This window comes from Podarcis bocagei (genome assembly GCF_964188305.1).
Source record: "Podarcis bocagei genome assembly, chromosome: 1".
In the NCBI taxonomy this organism is placed as follows: Eukaryota; Metazoa; Chordata; class Lepidosauria; order Squamata; family Lacertidae; genus Podarcis; species Podarcis bocagei.
The window spans coordinates 137,148,969-137,170,170 of NC_138125.1; the positions used below are offsets into that span (position 1 = coordinate 137,148,969).

The 21,202-nt window shown below is 44.0% G+C and overlaps 1 protein-coding gene across 2 annotated transcripts in view; it reads left to right on the forward strand.

The window, feature by feature from the left end:
* The window catches only part of ITGB2 (integrin subunit beta 2), a 39,275-nt gene extending 18,157 nt beyond the window's left edge, over positions 1-21,118 (forward strand). For both annotated transcript variants that reach the window (XM_081165460.1, XM_081165461.1), the window contains exons 5-17: positions 1,636-1,810; positions 5,893-6,063; positions 8,418-8,659; positions 9,404-9,559; positions 10,292-10,387; positions 10,744-10,833; positions 11,851-11,991; positions 13,423-13,610; positions 14,144-14,388; positions 16,201-16,420; positions 18,508-18,713; positions 19,638-19,804; positions 20,968-21,118. In XM_081165460.1, coding sequence (XP_081021586.1) covers positions 1,636-1,810; positions 5,893-6,063; positions 8,418-8,659; positions 9,404-9,559; positions 10,292-10,387; positions 10,744-10,833; positions 11,851-11,991; positions 13,423-13,610; positions 14,144-14,388; positions 16,201-16,420; positions 18,508-18,713; positions 19,638-19,804; positions 20,968-21,033 — 2,163 coding nt within the window. In that variant the 3' untranslated portion in view covers positions 21,034-21,118. The remainder of the gene's footprint in view (positions 1-1,635; positions 1,811-5,892; positions 6,064-8,417; positions 8,660-9,403; positions 9,560-10,291; positions 10,388-10,743; positions 10,834-11,850; positions 11,992-13,422; positions 13,611-14,143; positions 14,389-16,200; positions 16,421-18,507; positions 18,714-19,637; positions 19,805-20,967) is intronic.
* The last annotated feature ends 84 nt before the right edge of the window (positions 21,119-21,202 follow it).

Sequence of the window (21,202 nt, forward strand, 5' to 3'; positions counted from 1 at the left end):
TTATGCTCCGTCAAATACTTTTTCCTCTGAACCTTTTCACTCTGAATGATACCTTTTGGTATAAAGATAATGAAACTTTTTTTGTTTTGGATAGTGGATGCCCATTTCAAGTTTTGCTTTTTGGGCAGGCCCACCGTCGCTGTCCTAAAAATAATAAACAGAATCTGCTGTTTTCACAATGGTGAATGCTCTGCTCTTCTAGATCTCCAGCTTCATGGCACCCCTTTCCCTCTTCAGGGGCAGACCCATAGGTCTCAAATTTCAGTGGCGCCTTGTGCAATGCCAAAATGTGGCCCAAGAGATTGACTGGACAGCATTGACTTTGCTATAAGGAGGATGGAAGCCAGCAGCAGCCAGTTAGGATTTCTCTCAACATGGTGCAACAAAAATAAAAATAATAAAACCACACAAAACCACAATAAACTTAATGGCACAATAAACTTAAACCCAGATTCAAAACTAACACAATAAAACTTAGGTCTCTTAGATCCGTGCTTGAAACTTGCAGATTAGGTGGGTTAAATTAATAATGTTCAAATAAAAATTGAAAGCAAATAATGAGAAGTGGCATTGATTGTAGGTAACTTCACAATTCGTGGTTCCTATCACTTTGATATTTTAGCCACAGGTCATGGGTCAAATCTGAGAAGGGAGTTTCCTGAGTCTATTTCAAAATGGAGGCTTGATATCACACACAGGTCCCTCAGGTCTGGTTCTTAGCTGCGCATGATGGCCCTGTTAGCCTCCTCAGTTATGGGCATTAGTTGCTCTTCAGGCACTTGCTGTCGACACAAATGGATGCAGCTTGTACTCTGGGGATTCTTCTTTATTTTGTCCCTCTCCCATCCATCCTCCTCCTATCTGGCCAGACAGGCATGTATTTCCATACCTGGGAACACCCAAAAGTAGTGCACAAGAGCAGATATTATGCAAAAGTGGGTGTTCTGGCTAGCAAACTTTGCCCCGGAAGACGAACAGAAGCCGACCGGTGAAAGGGCACCGGTGGCGGGAGGCCTCATTGGGGAAAGTACACCTCAGTTTAAGAACGCTTTTGGTGTAAGAACGGGCTTCCGGAATGAATTAAGTTTGTAAACGGAGGTACCACTGTATGTTGACAATAAAAGTCCAGACCGCCATCTTTCCTCCCCGAAAGTCCCCTTATTGACTTCCATGGCAAGGGGAAATATGGTTGAAATGTAAGAAAAGTACAGACTAGTACAGACTAGTATTTCAATAACATCATACATGAATACTATGACAAAAAACCTGTAAGCATGAGCAATGTTGGACCAATTCCACAACAGACTGCCATATGGAAGTCCCATAAATGCCTTTCCAGTACAATCCTTTAGAAGAGTAATATTTTAAGCTCCTGAATTCTGTTCTGACTGTCTGTAGACAGGCTGTTTGGGAGCCTTTGGCTGAAGAACTAGTTATAAATGCCCACCACCTCAAGCAAAGGTATTCTCAGCCCTGTAGCTAGATATCCTTTTGACTAGAGACACTGGACATTGGAGGTTCTGCAGGCAAAGCATGTTTTTGGAGCTATTGTTCTTCCCCTGTTGTCGAAAATGTATCAGACTTATTTCTGAAACATACTGACCATTTATTCTTTTTGCTTTTTATGAAATACAGGATTTCACAAAAGTAGGAGAACAAGATTCCAGTCGCTGTGACACCAGGGAACAACTCCGGCAGAGGGGATGTGGGGATGACATAATTTTTCCAGAAAGCTTTGCCCAGCCAGGTCCACCACCAAGTCAGATAAAGCAAATCCAGCCTGAGAATGTGCACCTGCAGCTAAGACAAGGTACTACTCTGAGTAATTATTAGACAAAGAAAGATAAAGTGGATGAATGGGATGATTATAGTGACAGGGCAAAGAACAGGTGTGACTTCCTTTGTACAGGTATATAAATAGTTCTCGAATTCTGGGAAGGTGGGGAAGTACATTAGGCCTGGTTTTAAGAGTGTTGGATTTGATTGTTTAAATTCTATAATGCCTCTTTGGGAGCCCTTGGCTGAAGAACTAGTTATAAAGTGCCTGAAACAAATAAGCAGAGGTAAGATGTAGATGCTGAACATCCAGAGAAATATATGTCACCTGTGTTGTTATACACATGCACCTTGTTCACTTCTTTTTCTGTTTTTTTCTCTCGTATTTGAATATTTATTAAAGCTTGAAAGAACAAAAAACAGGGACTTCCGGGTTAGCGCCTCCGGCAATGGCAGATTTCCTCTGATCGGGAGGAATCCGCTTCGTGGGAATTAGGGTCTGGACCGCCACGGCGAGGCGGAGACCCACCAAAAACCACAGGCGGGAGAAGCCTGTGGACGTGGGATTCGGCTGGCACCTTTTGCGCCTCCCCTACTCGCGGGGAAACCTGGTTTCGGGGATCCGGAGCGACGTGGGGTGAGTGGCACGGTGCTTCGAATCGACTGCTCTTTTCACGGAGTGAAGCCGCATTGCTGTTGCCGGAGAGCGCTGAATTTTTCCTGTGGACAATTGGATTTTAAACAACTACCCGTGAGTAGAACGGAAAATTGGACTATGAAACTTCTTAATTTGGCACCGAAGCGGGAAGGTCTAAACAGGAAGTCCGCCTTCCGCTCTTGTAAATAGATTGAAGCAAAGACATTGCAAGCTAAAGTCTGGAAAGTCGTTTGTAAAGGACTAAATTTCCATCAGTTAAAACTACCCCTTGGAAGCAGGAGAAGAGGGGGGAAATCTTAGACTGTTTAAACCTGCAGAAGAGAGAGTAAAGAAAGATAAATTTCCACCGTCTTGAACCTGGGAACAGGGTGTCAGAGACAGACGCATTGGGGAAGTTCATTGACTGTGAATAAAATGTTTTTTGACAGATAGTTAAAAAAGAGAAACATTGATTCCAATGTTCCCTTTTGCATTTAAAAGGAACAAAGTATCTGAAAAATGAAAGGAATTTTGTTGCTGGATCTGCTCTTAAAAAGACGGATACAAACAGAAATTGTTTCCTCTAGAGGGAGCTTGTGAAACTGTTGCTGGAGTCAATCTGGGGAATTCTACAGCTGTAGAGATTAAAGATTGTGAGAACCAGACATTGACCTTGAACAAGAATGTGCCCAGAAGAAGCTTTAGTGCTTGCTTTTTGCAAGACAAGCGCTTTACTGGAACAGCTACATGAGAAGATGGATTTGATGACTGTTGCAGTTAGCAATTTTGGACAAACAGTGAATACCTATATAGAAACCACTCAGGAACCAACCCAGGAATGTGCTTTGACAGGGCAAGTTGTGCAGAAGATAAAGGAGGTTGTTGCTGAACCTCAAGTAATAGATATGGAGAGAGCCGCAGACTTGCAGGAACATAAGTTGTTGTTTCTGACGACTGAACCTGGACAAAGTCAGATTTGGAGAGATGGAGTACTGTTTGGTTTGGAGATGGGAAGTTGGATAGATCCCCCTATGCAGGGATGTTTTGACTTTTGGGATCTGGTTTTGGGCCAGGGGGAGTTTGGAGTTGTGGGGGCCCTTAACCTTGGAGGGACTTTGAAACATGCCTTCAAATATCTTTTGGATTTCAGTGCTGACTATGGAGAATGGGCTGGCCTGTCGAGAAGGGATAAATATATTGTCAAGTTGGAGTCTCCCCGAGATCTACCCCTCAGTGAGAAAGGAAGGAAATTAAGAATAAGATAAGCAGAAGACAAAGTAAAGTGCAGGTATAAACATGAAGAAGACCTGCAGAAGGGACATGGAAAAGACTTAAGAGCCTCGGATAGAAGGTCACCAGGTTGATGGACTAGATGGAAGGGATAGAAAGGACTGACAAAACCCGAGACCAGGAAGAAGAGACGATGGATGAAGATTGGAAGAAAGTTTAAAAATTCATTTAGAGAATTATTGTAAAATTAATGAGTGTTAGAAAAAATGTTGGAATGAAACTATTTGGCTTTAGTAGAAAGGTTAAAAGGAATTATGTATAAATAAGTTTTAAGTTTTAATCTTTAGGGCTTTTTATGGTAAGATAAGGTTAAAATAAATTAAGGTAATTTAATGACAGAATATAGTGAAAGATGGAAAGGATTTGCTGAGATAATTAACAACTAGAATACAAAAAAGGGAGGTGTGAGGAGGTCGATGAAACAAGTTAACGAAAGATAAAGATTTGGGAATATTGGATTTGTTTTTTAAAATTTTTGTTTATTATTGTTTTTGGTTTTGATGCATTGTGTGTTTTGTTTTTTCTTTTTTTCTTCTTATTGACTTGTATTGTTTAATCTATCTTTTTGTCTACCTTTTTTCCTTTTCTTTTTCTTTTTCTCTGTAATTTTAAATTCTGAATAAATATCATTTTAAAAGAAAGAACAAAAAACAGTATGCAGAAATAAACATCAAATAACGAGCGTTTGCCACACCTTGTTCACTTCTAAGTATGGATGTTGTGAGAGATTATCTGACCCTGACTTGGAAATGAGCCCTAGGTGGTTCCAAAGACCCAACTCAAAATGGGAAGTGTGTCTCCCAAACCCTGCCTCAGAATATGAGTGCTCAGAGGAAATCCCCTTCCCCACCTGCCAGCCCTCAATATCGCATTTCACCTTGGTGAATAGACAGAATGCAGGAGTGAAGGAAGGAGAGACAGCAGAGGGGACACCCTCCCCCAAAAATCTGTCATCCTGAGTGACAGGGTGAGAGGGGTAGTTTTTTCAGGGGCTCTTTCAGTTACAAAAGCCACTGAAAGTACTACGTTTCCTGTGGAACATTGCACCCCATCATGCTATACCTTGGAGAGTTTACCCAACACTACAGGCAACTCCTCATTTATGCAGGGGCTGTGTTCCAAGTGTTACCGGAAAAATCCGAGGGCTCCCTTGGACAAAAACAAAGACACCAACCAGGATAACTTGGAGCAAAACAGCAGCCTGTAGGCTTGGCCTTTATTTAACTGTTGCAACAGGGTGTTCCCCTCACTTGCAGGAGAGAGGAAAGACCCAGAAAGATGGTGTGCAAGACCTTATAAAAACTTTTGAAATTCCCCTCCTCTAGCTCAAGCACACCCCCAGAAACATCATGCATACATTACAGAGAGGAGGGGTTGGCATCATGCATACATTACAGAGAGGAGGGGTTGAGGGAGGAGTTGGTGGTAACCTGAGTGTCCTGTCACCTGGCTGGTTCCTCCTTTCCCCCTCCCCATGAGTCACTTCCAGGAGACAAAGGGGAGTTGGCAGTTTCCTGCCCCCAGAGGGAAGATCTGATCATTGTCCTTTGTTTCAGCCCATGCTGAATCCACTCCCATATGCAAGTTCTTTGTGATCTTGATTGTCTTCTGTCTGGGATCATCAGGGTTGACATAGCAGCTGGGCAGGGCTCCTGTGGATGTGCTGGGATGGTGAAGGGATTATGGCTGACCAGAACCAAGCCACCCCCCTTTGATAGTCCTTGTCATATGGAGTAAAATAAAAATGGAACAGTGCAAATCCGATGTATGGTTGATTTTTCTATGAATTTATAACAGAAATGTGGCGTATGTAGTGTGTGAGTGTGAGTGTGTGTGAAGTTTGTACAAACAGAATGATTGGGGTGGGGAGGTTCCTGCTACACAAGCCACCATGCGTTTAAGTGCAATCACACCATGCATTTAAGTGCAGTCACACCACATTTAAGTGCAATCACACCATGCATTTAAGTGCAATCAGCGCCATTGGAAAAGCCTACAAACACCCTCAAAACCTTTGCAAACTCTTGAAAAAAACAGTAAAAAAACCCCCAAAACCAACAGTACTTACCAGACGCCAAACTCCACCACAATCACTCCCTCCAAACCTCCTTGCTGAAACTCCCAACTATCCACAGGCCTCAACGGTCGGTGTAAAGGTGTAAGCTCATTCTTTTCCCTTTTGCTAACAGATCTACCTGCTGTTTTTAATGTGACATTCCGCCGTGGGGAGGACTACCCCATAGATCTTTACTATTTGATGGACCTCTCATACTCTATGAATGATGATCTGGAAAATGTGAAGAAGCTAGGAGGAGACCTGCTGAGGGCTCTCAAAACGATTACCAAACATGCTCGAATAGGTGCGTACATTTCTGATTAATCCATTTGTCTCCTGGTACTAACAAAATTAGCATCTAGGATTGTTTTAATTCAAAAGAGTAGAACTATACGGAGCACAACTCTTCCATATCAAATACAGATTTACTGAGATTTAGTGAAATTATTTTTGCACTGAAGGCGCTGTCAATGAGGCTGGGTATGGAACTTCTGCTGCTACTTCACACAGTGAATGGAAGATAATAGGAAAAATGAAACATGATTTAGGACTCAGCGGCTCCCTCAGCCAATAAAGCGAGGTGAGCGCCGCAACCCCAGAGTTGGCCACGACTGGATCTAATGGTCAGGGGTCCCTTTACCTTTATATTCGCAAAGAAACAATTATTTGAATGCATTATAAACATGCAACACCAGATGGCGTCAGAGAGCAGGAAAATTTTATACGTGATTTTCAATAGGTTTTTTGTTATAACAATATGATTTCTGACTTAATTATAGCATTTTTTGCCTGTGTGTAGATCTACCCTTAATTGCTTCGTTTCATTTATTTGCCTCATTTCTCCAGATGTTTGCATATAAGATTCTTTTATTTTATTAACTGTTCCCTCTAGTTTTCCCATCTTTTGTCTATTCCATAATCCAAAGTGCCCAAATCATTTTTAATTTCATTAATCTCTAATTCAAGAGATATTGTTTGTTCTACCACCATCTGCTGGGTATCTAAAGATGCATTTCTTTCCTCTGCTGCCCTTTTCCTGGTAGCCAACATGCTGTGTTGGGACTGTTTTAATCCCACCCCCTCAGTTTTCTGCTTTGCTTTTTAATAATGTTAGCACATCTGTCTCTTTATGCGGGGTGGAGTATAAATAATAAAATGTTTATTATAACTGTTCCTGTAGAAACTTCAGCAGCAGCACAGCTCCTCTAGATACAGTGGTGCCCGGCAAGACGAATGCCTCGCAAGACGGAAAACTCGCTAGATGAAAGAGTTTTCCGTTTTGGAGGTGCTTCACAAAACGAATTACCTATGGGCTTGCTTCGCAAGACGACAATGTCTTGCGAGTTCCTGCTGGTTCCCCCCCCCTTTTTCTAAGCCGCTAAGCCGCTTATTAGCTGATCCGATCAGCAGATAAGCCGCTAAAAGCCGCTAATAGCGCTAATCCGCTAATCCTTCAATGGGCTTGCTTCGCAAGACGAAAAAACCGCTAGACGAAGAGAATCACAGAACGGATTCTTTTCGTCTTGCGAGGCACCACTGTACCTTGTTTTGACAGCAGGACCAGCAAGCTTAGCTCATTTAATAAGAAGAAAAAAATCATTCCCATAGAGGAAGTATCAACTGGCAAAGTAGATTTTATATTCTTATGCACATTTTTGTCATAATATAATAATAATAATTCCGCTTAATAATAAAATATTCAAGATAGCACAGAAACTCCTTTGTTCGTTTAAACTTTTGTTATCTCAGAGCATAAATCGAGCCTTTTGCCTTCATTCTTCACTCAGCGGCTTCCTCTTTTCTAAGTGGTAAAAAGCAGCTGACTCACCTAATAAAAGCTCTCAGTGGCAGACAAAGAAACTCACTTAAATTGTAAATCATTTTATTCCGAAGATAAGTCAGAAAGGAATGTGTTTCTGGATCTAGTTGTCCATAGAGGCTGCTGCGTGGTTTCTGCAGGATGGGTTTTCCTCCGCTTCCAAGTCATTATCCATCCTGCCGGGGACCCCAGAAAGACAGCCCTCTGGCAGCCCCCTGCCCCAGGCAGAATAGCTCTCAGGAAGCTTCAAGAGGAAATGAAAAGAAATTTGGAAACATGGAAATTAAAAGAAATTTGGAAACAACTGTTTGTTCTGATTCAGTGGCAAAAAGCAGTTTTCCCTGGGGGAAGCAGCAGGTCAAACTCAGACCCATGCTTTGAAAGCGTGGGGCAAGCGGGAAACTGCTCAGATCAGTGCTTTTTGGGCAAGAAACAAGTGGAACTATGGATGAGCCCTTTCTTGAAGGAAAGATACCAACAGTCAAGATCTGAACCATAGGAAGGAAAAATATGACATTTATTCTCATTTGGGTGACAGGCAGCATGTAAAGAAAAAGATCTAGCTCTTTCAGGGGGGTTGGAGATTTTAAGGTCAGAGAAAAATAGAATTAATATTTCTTCTGTTGTATTCAGTTGTCAAATGATACCCCTTTTGTAATCCCAGCTCTTTCCACTTGTATTCCTCTATTTAACTTTAAATTTATTTTAAACAATTGCAGGGTATATTGACTGCCCTATCGCCCTCAGTGGTTTAGAGTTCTTCCCTCTCTATATATCTTCAGTGACGATAACCATTTTGGACCCTTCCTTTCAGCGGCACTTTCCTTGTGTTCCCTTAGGGTTTGGCGCCTTTGTGGACAAGACTGTGTTGCCCTTTGTTAACACCCACCCAGAGAAGCTGCAGAACCCTTGTCCAAGCAAGGAGACCAAATGTCAGCCACCATTTGCTTTCAGACATGTGCTCAGCCTCACAGACAGGGTAGAGAAGTTTAAAGAAGAAGTCGGCAAGCAGGATATATCCGGGAATCTTGACGCACCAGAGGGAGGACTCGACGCCATGATGCAAGCCGCTGTCTGTGGGGTAAGAGTACCTTATGGGAACAGGCACCATGACAAAGTGCTCTTGGGGAGTGAGGAAGTTGAATTTGGGGGACCATGGATTCCTGTCCAAAGTGGAAGAGAGTTCCCCCCGATAATCATAATGTTGTCAAGATATGCTGTTGCTTTTAATGATGTATTTAGGCTCAGTGCTGAAGGCCTAGAGAGATGCTAGGCAGGGTCTTTATTATTGTTGTTGCATTGTTACAAATTAAATTAAAATATTACAATAAATAAGGTAAGAGAAATATTAAAAATGACATAGAGTAATAAAATAAACTCATGACAAATGAGATAAAACAACAGCACAAAAGATAAAAACAATCTGCCTGTATAAAACCTTCATAAAAATAAAGATTGATTAGTCTCCAAATACAAGAAACAATGGGTTAATTAATTATACAGTGGCCGTTTTGTGGCAGCATTATTAAAATGTTCCATAAAATAATGACAGGAGAACAAACTGGTCATAAAGGTCCAAAATGTACAGGTGGATATTTAAACCTATTAAAGCCATTTTAGTGTATACATAGGTTATCCTGTCTTAGGACGGAGATCTGGACAGACATTGTGTCCCTTTCAGCTCTGATTTTATGTAGAATCATAGAATCTTAGAATTGCAGAGTTGGAAGGGGCCCCAAGGGTCATCTAGTCCAAGCCGCTGCAAAGCAGGAATCTTTCACCCAGTGTGGTTTGCTTTTTTAATCTGCTTGCTTTTTCAATCCAGGATAAGATTGGTTGGAAAAATGTAACACGCTTACTGGTGTATACGACAGATGATGGCTTCCATTTTGCTGGGGATGGTAAACTTGGAGCCATCTTAACCCCTTATGATGGGAAATGCCACCTGGAGGAAAATATGTATAAAAGGAGCAATGAATATGTAAGTACTCAGAGTAGGCAGCACATTTTATAAAGTACCTGCCCTTTACCTTACTGGATTTACTATTTTAGACTGGAGCCGACTGGGCAACCCATACAGCTGCTATATTAGGAAAAGTCCTCTTAATTTTCTAAGAACTCTTTTCTTAAGCAGAAAGACAAGGGGTCCATGTTTTTTGTTTTAAAGGTTCAATAGATCTGTAAACCAAGCTGTTTGTTAACCTGGTGTGTGTGTGTGTGCTTGTGGCATCCAAGGCCAGACCTTGGGAAGCTGAGCCATCAATTGCGATGGGGATACCTTTGTTTCCTGTAGAGAGCCACCTTTCTTTTGGTGCCAGGGAACAAATCCAAGAGCACAGTGGATGAGAAGGATGGGGCTGGGCTCCTCCAGCAGTTTCCCTGCCGCCTTTGCTTCTGTTTTCATTAGTGCCCTCTCTCATAATCTCTGCTGCACAGGACTGAGCACATGTTGAGAGCGCTGCTCTGTTTCTCTGGGGGATGGAGCACCAGTGTGTTGGTGTGCGCGGAGAGAACGGGAGGTCAGACTACGGTTGACTGACAGTCTCTCTGCTTTAACTATGCCAGTGGCCCTGCCCTTAGGAACCCGGGAGGCAGGGGCCAGACTGAAGGGCCAGAGGGATTCTTTTCAGGCCAGATCTAGCCAGCAAGATCCCACCAGGATCTTCACTAACTTGGAGAGAGAGCCCTAAATACTGTTTCCTTTGTTACACAGGACTATCCATCTGTTGGTCAGTTGGTTCAAAAACTTGAAGAAAACAATATCCAGCCCATTTTTGCTGTTACCAGTAAAATGGTTGATACCTATCGGGTAAGTAAAACTACCAGCAGTAAAGAAGGTTAAGTAAACAATGTCTGTGGAGAAAATAATTATTAGATTATTATTATTAGAAATAGTAGTATTTTAATCTTGTTTTTAAGTTGTATTTTAATCAATTGTTTTTATACCTGATGTTAGCCGCCCTGAGGCCAGTCTTGGCCGGGGAGGGAGGGGTATAAATAAAATAAAATAAAATAAATAAATGCCTAAGTCTATAATTTGAGCAATATACATGGAACAATTAGGACAATGGATATTTACTGCTTTGCTCTTGCATTATAATCTGGTAGGCATTCTATTTAATAGAGTAAGACAATGCTTTCAATTCATTTGTTCTTTGTTGATAGAAACTCAGTGAAATGATTCCCAAATCTGCTGTGGGAGAGCTGCAGGAAGACTCAAATAATATCATCCAACTCATCCAGCGTGCCTATGATGTAAGTGTTACTGATATTATCATTTTAATTCTTTACCATATATATATTTAAGCCAGCCAGACTTTGCACATGAAGCATGTTTGTGTACCTTTCTCACAATTATGCAGATTTGGTTCAGATTTCCAAATCAGTTTTCAGGGAATAGCTGCCCCCCACCCTGCTCTACCTTTCCCCCTTCCTTTCTCCATCTCCCCTTTAAAAAGCTTCCCTGATTAAAGCGCTCACCAAGCCTAAAAAAGGAATGAAACCAAAGAAAAAGCAGCTATAATAGTAGCTGAGGGAGAAAATGGTCAACAATTGACATGCTTTCCTTCTATTAAACTAGAAACAGGAGGAGGTCATTTGAGCAGTTGCAAATGCTTTCTTCCTTTCTTCGCTGTAAACCATATTTTTGTGAGTTGCCTGTTTATAAGGGCAGGGTCTTCATTAGCATGAGCAAGTGATCAAATTCACTTTCTCAAAGCTTAACACTAGTTGACCTGCATCGCACTGTAATTTCCTTGGTTGAACCAATCCTAAACTTCCTTTCCCAGTAACACATTTCTCTTTTCCGTGCTTGAGCTTCTTAAAGGCACTAATCAGCTTTGCTGTGGCACATTGAAAGTGACCCACGGGCCCAATATTGTTATCTGCTCTTGGTTACATCTAGCCAGTACACACCCAGTAGCAAAGGTTTTTTAGCTTGTCAGTAGGCTATGTCCCTGACATAGTCCTTTTGTCCCTTGGGAAATTCTTCTCATGCCTATATTGCAGGAAAACCCCTGCCTCTGCCTCTGCCTGCCTCTGCTTCAACATGTTCACTTAAGCATCACTGTGTTGACCTGACAGTTCAATAAAGAAAGTGCATAACCGTTGGAGATATTGGCCCTGGCCCCCTTCTTCTCTCAAGGCTCATCTTTTCCAACAGAAGAACTGAGGCAGTGGGAACGGAAGTTACAATTAATTCTCATATTTTTCTCCCTCGCTGGAGACTTGGGCTCCTATTCTCACCTCTTCCTTATTCTCATTTCCTTGCAGAGTTTGTCTTCGAAAATTATTTTGGACCATGGCCCTTTGCCAAACTTCATCAAAATCACATATGATTCCTTCTGCCCTAACCAAATACACACCAAGGATAAACCAAGAGGGGAATGTGACAACGTGAAGATAAATGATCAGGTAGGAGAAGACTTTTCTGTTTCTATCTAAAGCTGTTCTGATTGCTGCTGCCTTTGTATGCGGAGAGAAAAGAGCAGTGTGCATTTCTTCCAATACCGCTGCTTGGGAGAAGGCTCTTCACTTATTCTCCTTTCCCAAACCCCTTAAAAGTTGCAGCTGGGTTAAGCCTGTTACTTTAAGCAATATGTAGGCTTTATTTTTGATAAGATTTATTGCTTTATTGTTTGGCGCCCAGCCACGCTTCCCTTGCGAACCTCTGCAGCTCCTGTTTACGCAGTGTAGCTTCGGAGCGTCATAAAGCAATTAGCAGAAGTGCACAGCGTCTTTGTGTAGAAAGGGCAGTAAATAAGTCCAGACGTTTCTTCTATCCTAATATCTCTTTATTGGAAACAAAATAGCGTATTTACAGTCTCCAACAGCCATCCGTGTTAAGCTGCATCTTCTCTCTCTCTCCTTGCAGCGGCTGAACTGCCCGTCCCTTCAGGCTCGAGGCATAGAAGGTTAACCTTTCACTACACCCAACATTTATTTCATTATGTAGAGTTACATTGGCTCCCAGCACATTTCCAAGCACAATTCAAAGTGTTGATGCTGAGCTTTAAACCGCCTTGGCCCTGTATTCCTGAAGGAGCATCTCCACCCCCATCGTTCAGCCCGGACACTGAGGTCTAGCTCTGAGGGCTTTATGGCGGTTCCCTCACTATGAGAAGCGAAGTCATAGGGAACCAGGCAGAGGGCCTTCTCGGTGGTGGCACCCACCCTGTGGAACACCCTCCCATCAGATGTCAAGGAGATAAATAACTATCTGACTTTTAGAAGACATCAGAAGGCAACCCTGTATAGGGAAGCTTTTTAAAATGTTTGATATTTTATTATGTTTTTATATATATTGGAAGTTGCCCAGAGTGGCTGGGGCAAGCCAGTCAGATGGGCAGGGTATAAACAATAAGTTGTTGTTGTTGTTTCAACCATCATGATCATATCAATCACAGGAAAACAGGTTACACTACTTTAAGTAATATAAATGAATAGAAATCTCTGAAAACAACATACATAAATAAGATAAAAAATAAAAAGCAAACAGTATTTTAGGAGGAGTGTCTGCAGAAGGCAGCAACCACACTTAATGGCCGTGTGTTTACACGCCCACAAGAAAAGAGGGGGGGGGGTGAGTTTTCCCTTTCCTGTCCACATGACAACTTTACACTCACTGGTTTGGGTGGAACAAAGTGAGGCATACTGCCCAAACACATGGAAGGGCCATTGCAATTCTACTTGCAGAAGAACAGTGTCTTTTTTTGCACTTACCGGTACATCCTTCTGACTGTTAGCATGCTCAGTCCTTTATTTATAAATGCACTCCTTCGTGCTTTCCTAGTGGTTTTTACATTTAATGGAGAATATTTAATGGAGTTCTTTGTTTTCTTACAGATTACTTTCCAGGTGAAAGTTACAGCAACCAAATGCATTGACAACCAAACAGTTACCATCCGGGCTCTCGGTTTCACAGACTCCCTTGCTGTGCACATGCGTGGTCGATGCAACTGCGAATGTGATGAGGAAATATCAAGTAGCTCTGACTGCAGTGGACATGGGAAAGTAGATTGTGGAATCTGCAGGTAATCAAACCACTTCACCAAATCACAAGGGGATATGCCAGTCCTACTGGGAAAGGTTAACCATGATCACTATATGAATAACTGCTTATGCATGTCCCACATCTGCACCTGCAGTTTTATGCAGTCTGGGAACAACATCTGTTTTCACAGAATGTGCAGACTGCTTGAGTATAATTTTTCATAAAATGAAAAGGAGAATTTGAGAATTTGGCATGAGGACAATTGGGAAAAAGACCTTGAGCCTTTTTTCCTGCCAAATTCTCAAGCCACTCTGGGTAATGGACTAGGGTGAGGGCTGACAGAGCCCCCAGGTCTCCACATTTGGCCTGTCAGACCATTGTTCAGGTCTGGTCTGTGCCTGGATGGGTGACCTTCTGGGAATATGCTGCCGTGGGTTCTGTAATGGGAAAATGTGGGTTATAATTACAATAAACCAATAAATCTGTGCGAGTTCAGGCAAATCAACCCTCCAACACAAACAAGTATTGCTTAGTAAGCCTTTCCTATTCTGAACACTTATTCTCTCATGTCAGCTGTTTTCCTGGCTTTATTGGAAAGAATTGTGATTGTCAAACTGGAGGCAAATCCAGCAAGGAACTGGAGAAGAGTTGCCGCAAGGACAATGCCTCCGTCACCTGCTCCGGCCTGGGCGACTGTGTGTGTGGGCAGTGTGTTTGCCACACCGATGAAGCATCCAAAAAGAAGATCTATGGTTCTTTTTGCGAGTGTGACAACATGAATTGTGAGATTCACAATGGTCAACTTTGTGGCGGAGAAAGTGAGTAGCTGACGACTGCAGGACGTGGAAATATCCTTGACTCCTTTGCTTTACTTCTCCCAGCTTCCTGTTGCCAGAGTTCCAGCAAGCTACATTTTTTACTACAAGCTCTTAAAGGGCACACAGTATTTAGGGATCTTAACATGAGTCAACAGTGTGATGCAGCAGCAAAAAAAGCTAATTCTGTTCTAGGCTGCATCAACTGAAGTCTAGTGTCCAGATCAAGGGAAGTCATAGTAGCTCTCTCTTCTGCGTTGGTCCAGTGGTGTAGCGTGGGGGGTGCCAGGGGGGCCGGCCGCACCGGGCGCAACATGGGCGGGGGGCGCGCTCGCACTAGCAGCTCTCTGCCCCTACTAAAATCCACGGGTTAGGGAGCCCGCGCTCGCTCGGCTTGGCGAGGAGGTCGTGGAAGGGGGAGAGCAAAGCCTTCTGCCGCGGGCAAAAAAAGGAGAGGAAGCCGGGCGGGCGGGCGGGCGGGCTGGCTGGCTGGCGGGGGTCTGGCTGCGCCTGCTGCCAGGGCTTTGACAGCTTGGCGAAGCGGAGGGAGAGGAGCTTTATGGTAATTGCGGCTCTCTCTCCACTGGCCGCCTGGGTAGTGAGCAGAGCCGAGCAGGGAGTCTGGCGAGTGGGCGGGAAGAGACTTTTCCACCTCACCTGGTCAAAAAGGAGAGCGGAGTCTCCTCAGGGCGCCCTCAGGCAGGGCAGGGCAAGGCAAGCAGAGCGAGGAGGAGAGAGAGGGGAAGGGGGGGGAGCAGCCAGGAAACGCTGCGGTGTGGAGGAGGAATCAATTAAGGAGAGAAAGCGAAAAGCCTTGGAGAAAGGGAAAAAAGGAAAGAAAAGAGGCACGTGTCTTGCCCCAGGTTAGGGGGCGCAAATTAATTGCCTTGCCCCGGGTTAGGGGGCGCAAATTACTTGCCTTGCCCCGGGTGCTGATAACCCACGCTACGCCGCTGCGTTGGTCAGACCTTGCCTGGAGTCCTGTGTCCAGTTCTGGGCACTACAGTTTAAGGAGGGTGTTGGCAAGCTGAAACGTGTGCAGAACATACTGTTGCCATATTTCAAAAGGTGAAAATCCGGACACAGACATTTTTTGGGCAGAGTTGTTGAGCTGGGTCTGTTTAGCCTGGAAAAGAGGAGACTGAGAGGAGATACGATAGTAATTTTCAAACATCTTAAGGGCTGTCACACAGAAGATGGAGCAAGTTTGTTCTCTGCTGCTCCGGAGGGTAGGATCTGAACCAATAGATTCAAACAAGAAAGGAGATTCTGACAAAACATTAGGAAGAGCTTTCTGACGGTAAGAGTTGCGGGACAGTGGAAGAGGCTCTCTTGGAAGGTGGTGAACTCTCCTTCCTTAGAGCTTTTTAAGCAGAGGTTGAGTTGAGATACCCGCATTGCAGGAGGTTGGATTAGATGATCCTTTGGGCTCTTCCAAGTCAACAATTTTGTGATTCTGTTATTCTTAGGGAGAGTTGTTTGAATAGCACAATAATTTGGAAGCTAGCCAAGCTGCTATCAATCTGCCTTTGTTTCATATAATGGCTTACCATCATCCAGGTGTGAATATTACATATTAGTTTTTCTTCTAAGACTTCTAAAACACTTGCATCGTTTTACAATGGCAGCCTATTCTTTCATGAAAGGTAATTTCAGTGTTTTGCAGGTGATACCAAGATGGCCTTTTACTATGGAATGTGACTTTGCAGAATAGAGTGCAATTAAATTGTACTTACTGGCAAACTTGGGTTTTCCAACAGAATTGCAAATACGGGGAATGCGTCCTGTCCTGAACTCTCCACCTTCTCTTTCTAGTACGAGGACGGTGTGATTGTGGGAAATGCAAATGCAATCCTGGCTATGGCGGCAGTGCCTGCCAATGTGAAACTTCAACAGACGGTTGCTTGAACATCAATGAGACCGTCTGCAGTGGCCGTGGGGAATGTCTGTGCAACACATGCCAATGTAAACCAGGCTATCAGCTTCCACACTGTGAAGATTGCGAAGGCTGTCCATCACCCTGTCCCAGACACATGTAAGTGATATGAGAGGGACCACAGTGAAAATTACTGTGCTTTGCATGTCAGTATTTAAAAGTCTTGCCTTTAAAATAGGCAGTGTATCTGCAGGTAACAGGGCTGGGTGGGGGAAACTGATTCTGCACTGCCTCGTTTTTTGCTTTTCTTGTACAGAAGTCTCATTTAAAGTCTGGGCTTTTATAGCTCAGTTATTCTGTCTTCCTCTCTCCAACATTAGACCGTCAAACACACCAATAAGGTGAAGGCAATTTAGGCAGAAAGGAAACATTAATACAGTATGATAAAACATAGACATAAACCTACCTTAACAAAGCTAGATAAAGGGATGAAAAACTTCTATCACTTAGAGGACAACCCGTGCCTGGGCACATGGTGCTGGTCCTGTCTGGAGTTTGCCCAAGGTGGTGCTGGCAAGTTGGCACGGGATGAACGTCTAAAGAGCAAGTTGCTGTTCCTTTGTGTTCTCACTTGGGTTAGATCCATATTTCCTGGTGGAAGCCTCTTGCCTCTAACAAATTTCCCTGGCTCTGCTTCTTAACCACACAGGAATCCTTTAGAACTTGACGGTACCTTTCTTGGTCTGCAGCTGATGTTGTAGTAGAGCTTCAGGAGTCATGGTTTTGGATAACCCACAAGCAATCTGGAGAAAAATTAACTGTGCTGGGTTTTCTTGGTAGTTGTTCACTTCCTTGTATATTGAATTAGATAGCCAAATTAGATAGGTCAAATTCATTCTGTGGAGTCCAGCAGAGTTCCCTTTTTAACATGTACATGAAATCGCTGTGGGAATTTCAGAGGTGCTCAGCTAACTCACAGCCTGGGCTTAGACAAGCCTCTTTTTTGCGTGGACAGGCGGAGTCCCCAGATCCCGCGCGGTCCCCCCCCCATCATGTGAAATAACGACTCAAGACAACGTGCTATGGGATTAAATTGGCCACAACTTTATTAAATTTCAAATGTGGGTAGACCTTGGCTCAGGCATTGGGCGTTCTCCCTCCCCGGTCCCCAGCCGGGGACCTAGGGAGCATCAGGGTTATCCAGTGTGGGGGGGGGGATGGGCCGGCTCTGGAGAACATATGTTCAAGCAGAGACGGCCGCCCCCGTTACGCCGCTGCCGCAGGAGAGAGCAATGACGACCTTTCGGTGTACGGCCAAAGCCTCCCTTCAGAAAACCCCTTTAATGGGGAACCCTGGTATCGCCGCCGCAAGAGGAAGATGGACAAAAGGATTCCGCCCAAGGCCCGATACCGCCAAAGTTGTGACGTTTTGCTACGGGAAAGGCGAAACCTGCCAATGCAGGGAAATTCCTTTCCGGCCCTTTAACAGCGACCTTAACGTAGCAGCGCCCGCATACCTGTGAAGAAAAGTTAACCTGCAAAACCTGTGAAGAAAAGTTAACCTGCAAATAAGACATTAACTGAGGGTGGGTGGGTGGGGTGGGAGAAGCTCTGGAGCCAAGTGAGGATTCCCAGGTAAGATCCTCCCTCTATTGTGTGGGCAGGTAATCCTTCCCCTACCTGGCCTGGTCTCCTTGGCAACGCTTCCCCCAGGTGGGATTGGACAACTGACTGAGGTAGGCGGAGACCTCCAGGTATCCCACCTGAGGGAAGGCAAAGCCAAGCCTATGCTGTTGGGGCCGCTCCAGATCTAGGGGCTGCACGCATCCATGCAAAGGGCGCCCCCCGTTTTAAGCGGGGAGCGGTCATTCTCAGAGTCCCTGCCTCCTTTGCATCTCCTCTGCATTTGTTTAGGGAAGCTTTTAATGTTTGATGTATTACTGTATTTTAATATTTGGTTGGGAGCCGCCCAGAGTGGCTGGGGAAGCCCAGCCATATGGGCGGGATATAAATAAATTATTATTATTATTATTATTATTATTATTATTATTATTATTATTATTATTATTATTATTATTATTATTATTATTTGCATCTGCAGTGTGAGGATGACAATACTGGCTTCCTTTGTATCTCTGGCTGTAACTGCACTGAATATTAGATTTCTGTTATGTAGCATAGATCCATTGCATCTCTGTCTTGCTAAGCAACTCTTCTTGGAGACATGATTCTTGTTGATTTTCCAGATCGTGTGTTGAGTGCCGTTACTTTCAGAGTGGTCCATTTCAGAAGAATTGCTCTCAAGCTTGTTCACACATTATTCTGAGAGATAATGTGATGTCCAGAAGTAAAGAATGCAAGGAGAAAGATTCTCAGAATTGCTGGATCTCCTTCTCTATGTTTCAGTTGGATGGAGAGGAGAGATACTCCGTTAAAGTGGAACCTTTAAAAGGTATGTGAGGGAAGGTGCCACCAGCTGCAACACCAGTTCCATGCTCTGGTCCCAGCACCTAGCACCAGGGCTGAGAGGCTTAATAACAATAAACAATAAATGTTTTGTACCCCACCCATCGGACTGGGTTGCCCCAGCCTCTCTGGGTGGCTTCCAGCAGAATACACAAAACCATCACACATTCAAAGCTTCCCAAAACAGGGCTGCCTTCAGATGTCAATCGAAGATCATATAATTGTTTGTTTCCTTGACATCTGAAGGGAGGGCATTCCACAGGGCAGACATCACTCTGTCTGGTTCCCTGTAATCTCTCTTCTCACAATAAAGGAACTGCCGGAAGGCCCTTGAAGCCGAGAGATGCTCCTTCAGGTATTCAGGGCCAAACACCAAAACTTTGGTCAACACCAAAACTTTGAATTGATACATGAGAGAATCACCAGTTTCCCCCATATAGTCCCATTGTGAGGGGTGGGGTACTGGAACAGGAAGAGAGACTGTGGATGTCAGAGGTCTGCGTCCCCCAAGGCTTCAGAGGGAGGTGGCCCTCCAAATTGTGAGGTGTGGCAGATGGAGGGGCCCCTGGGAGTGGCTTTCTTTCCAAGCTATCTGAGTGCAGGTGGGGACCCAGCTCCAGGTAAGAGGCAAAGGAAGCAGAGTGGAGGCCACATAGCCAGGTGAGCAAGGTTCCTCCAGTGGGAAGTATATGTGGCCTTCAGAGAGTTCCTTGCAATTTATCTGGAGCAGTTTCAGTAGTCTTTTGCATGGTGGAGAGACAGAGATACTTGATGTGGAGCTGCCCCATTCACTGAATCGACTTCCAACCTTTCCTGGATCTCTGGTATGCTCATTCCTGGCCTACAGCACATGCACCCGTTCCCTCCTCCTTCAGATGAGCACCTTCTCCGTTGTTTCTTCTTTTCATAGATTGCCCAGAACCCCCTAATGTCGCAGCCATTGTAGGGGGCACCGTTGCTGGCGTGGCTCTTATCGGCCTCCTCCTCCTCCTGATTTGGAAGCTGGTAACGGAGCTGATTGATCGCAAGGAATATCACCGATTTGAGAAAGAGAAGTCCAAGGCTAAGTGGAATGATGTAAGACACTTCCCTTTCGGCAGGAGGGGCTGGAAGACGACTTGCTAAGGCATTGGCTCTTCCCCCCTTCTTCCGAGTTCTTGAGAAACGTCAGGGACATAACTTTTGTTTCAGTTCCAGTACCTCAGGCAGGCCTGAATTCAGCTGCTCAGGCGTGAGAAGCTAAGCTTCTCACATTAGCACACACAGGCTACGTTTACACTGTGACCTAACTGCCTGAAATAAATAGTGTGTGTTCTGCAGGCGAGAACCTCCTGTAGATACCATCTTATCAGGAGGTCCATTCTGCACTGTGTAGGAATTAGGCCTTTAGTGTTGTGACACCTGCCCTCTGGAAACTAGCCCCTTGAATACTTGACAGACTGTTGTATTTTGGGTGGCTACTGAAGACCTTCTCCTTTCAACAAGGCTTTTAAGCTGAGATCTTTCCCATAATGCATCTGCACTGGAATTGTTTTTAAGATAAAAAAATTCCTTCCAGTAGCACCTTAAAGACCAACTAAATTAGTTCTTGGTATGAGCTTTCGTGTGCAAGCACACTTCTTCAGATACACATCTTGTTTTTAAGATGTTTGTTTGTTTGCTGTCCTGCGCTTATTTGGGGGGAAGGGTAGGGCACAATCATAATAATTGCTAGTATTATTATTACACAATTATTCTGTGGAGGGAGATGTGCCTTCAGAAAGATTCAGAGATGCAATAACCACTGATGGGGTCCTATTTATGTTAAGAGTGGCATGGTGGGGTTGCTCCTCTGCATTTCAGCCACACAGGGAGTTGTGGTTTGCCACATAGATTAAATTAGATACGTTAGCTGGGTGTAGAATGGAGGAAGTGATGGGAGAGGACCAAAGACCAGCAAGTTCAGCCACACAACCTCCTCCCTGTCTTCCTAGACCAGCAGAAGAGGGTCAGTGTTTGATCTACAATGGAAGCTCTCCTTCATGAGTAAACTGTGCCCATTTCCTCATCAATGGCTACTATTTTTAGTAGCCCTGTATATAGACAGTCAGATCGTTCAAGGACACCAAGCTGTAGTGACATTTGTCCACTTGATCTACTTACAGTACTTAATGTGGTAGCCTGGGATAGTAATAGTAATACTATTGAACGAGTAAAACAGCAGCAGCAGCTACAGACACTTGTGATGTTTTTATTGGCAGGCTGACAATCCTCTTTTCAAGAGTGCCACGACCACTGTTGTGAACCCCAGATTCAATGGCCAGTGAAGTTCAACTACAGTAACACGGGAAAACACAAAGAAATTCTCCAGGAGAGAAGCAGAAGATATTGACTTTATTCTCCACTGTCCTTCACCTCATGTGTTTTCAATAACCCTTTGTGTGGCTTTTTTTCAAACATGCTTTGATACTGATGATTTTCTTTTCATTAAAAGGT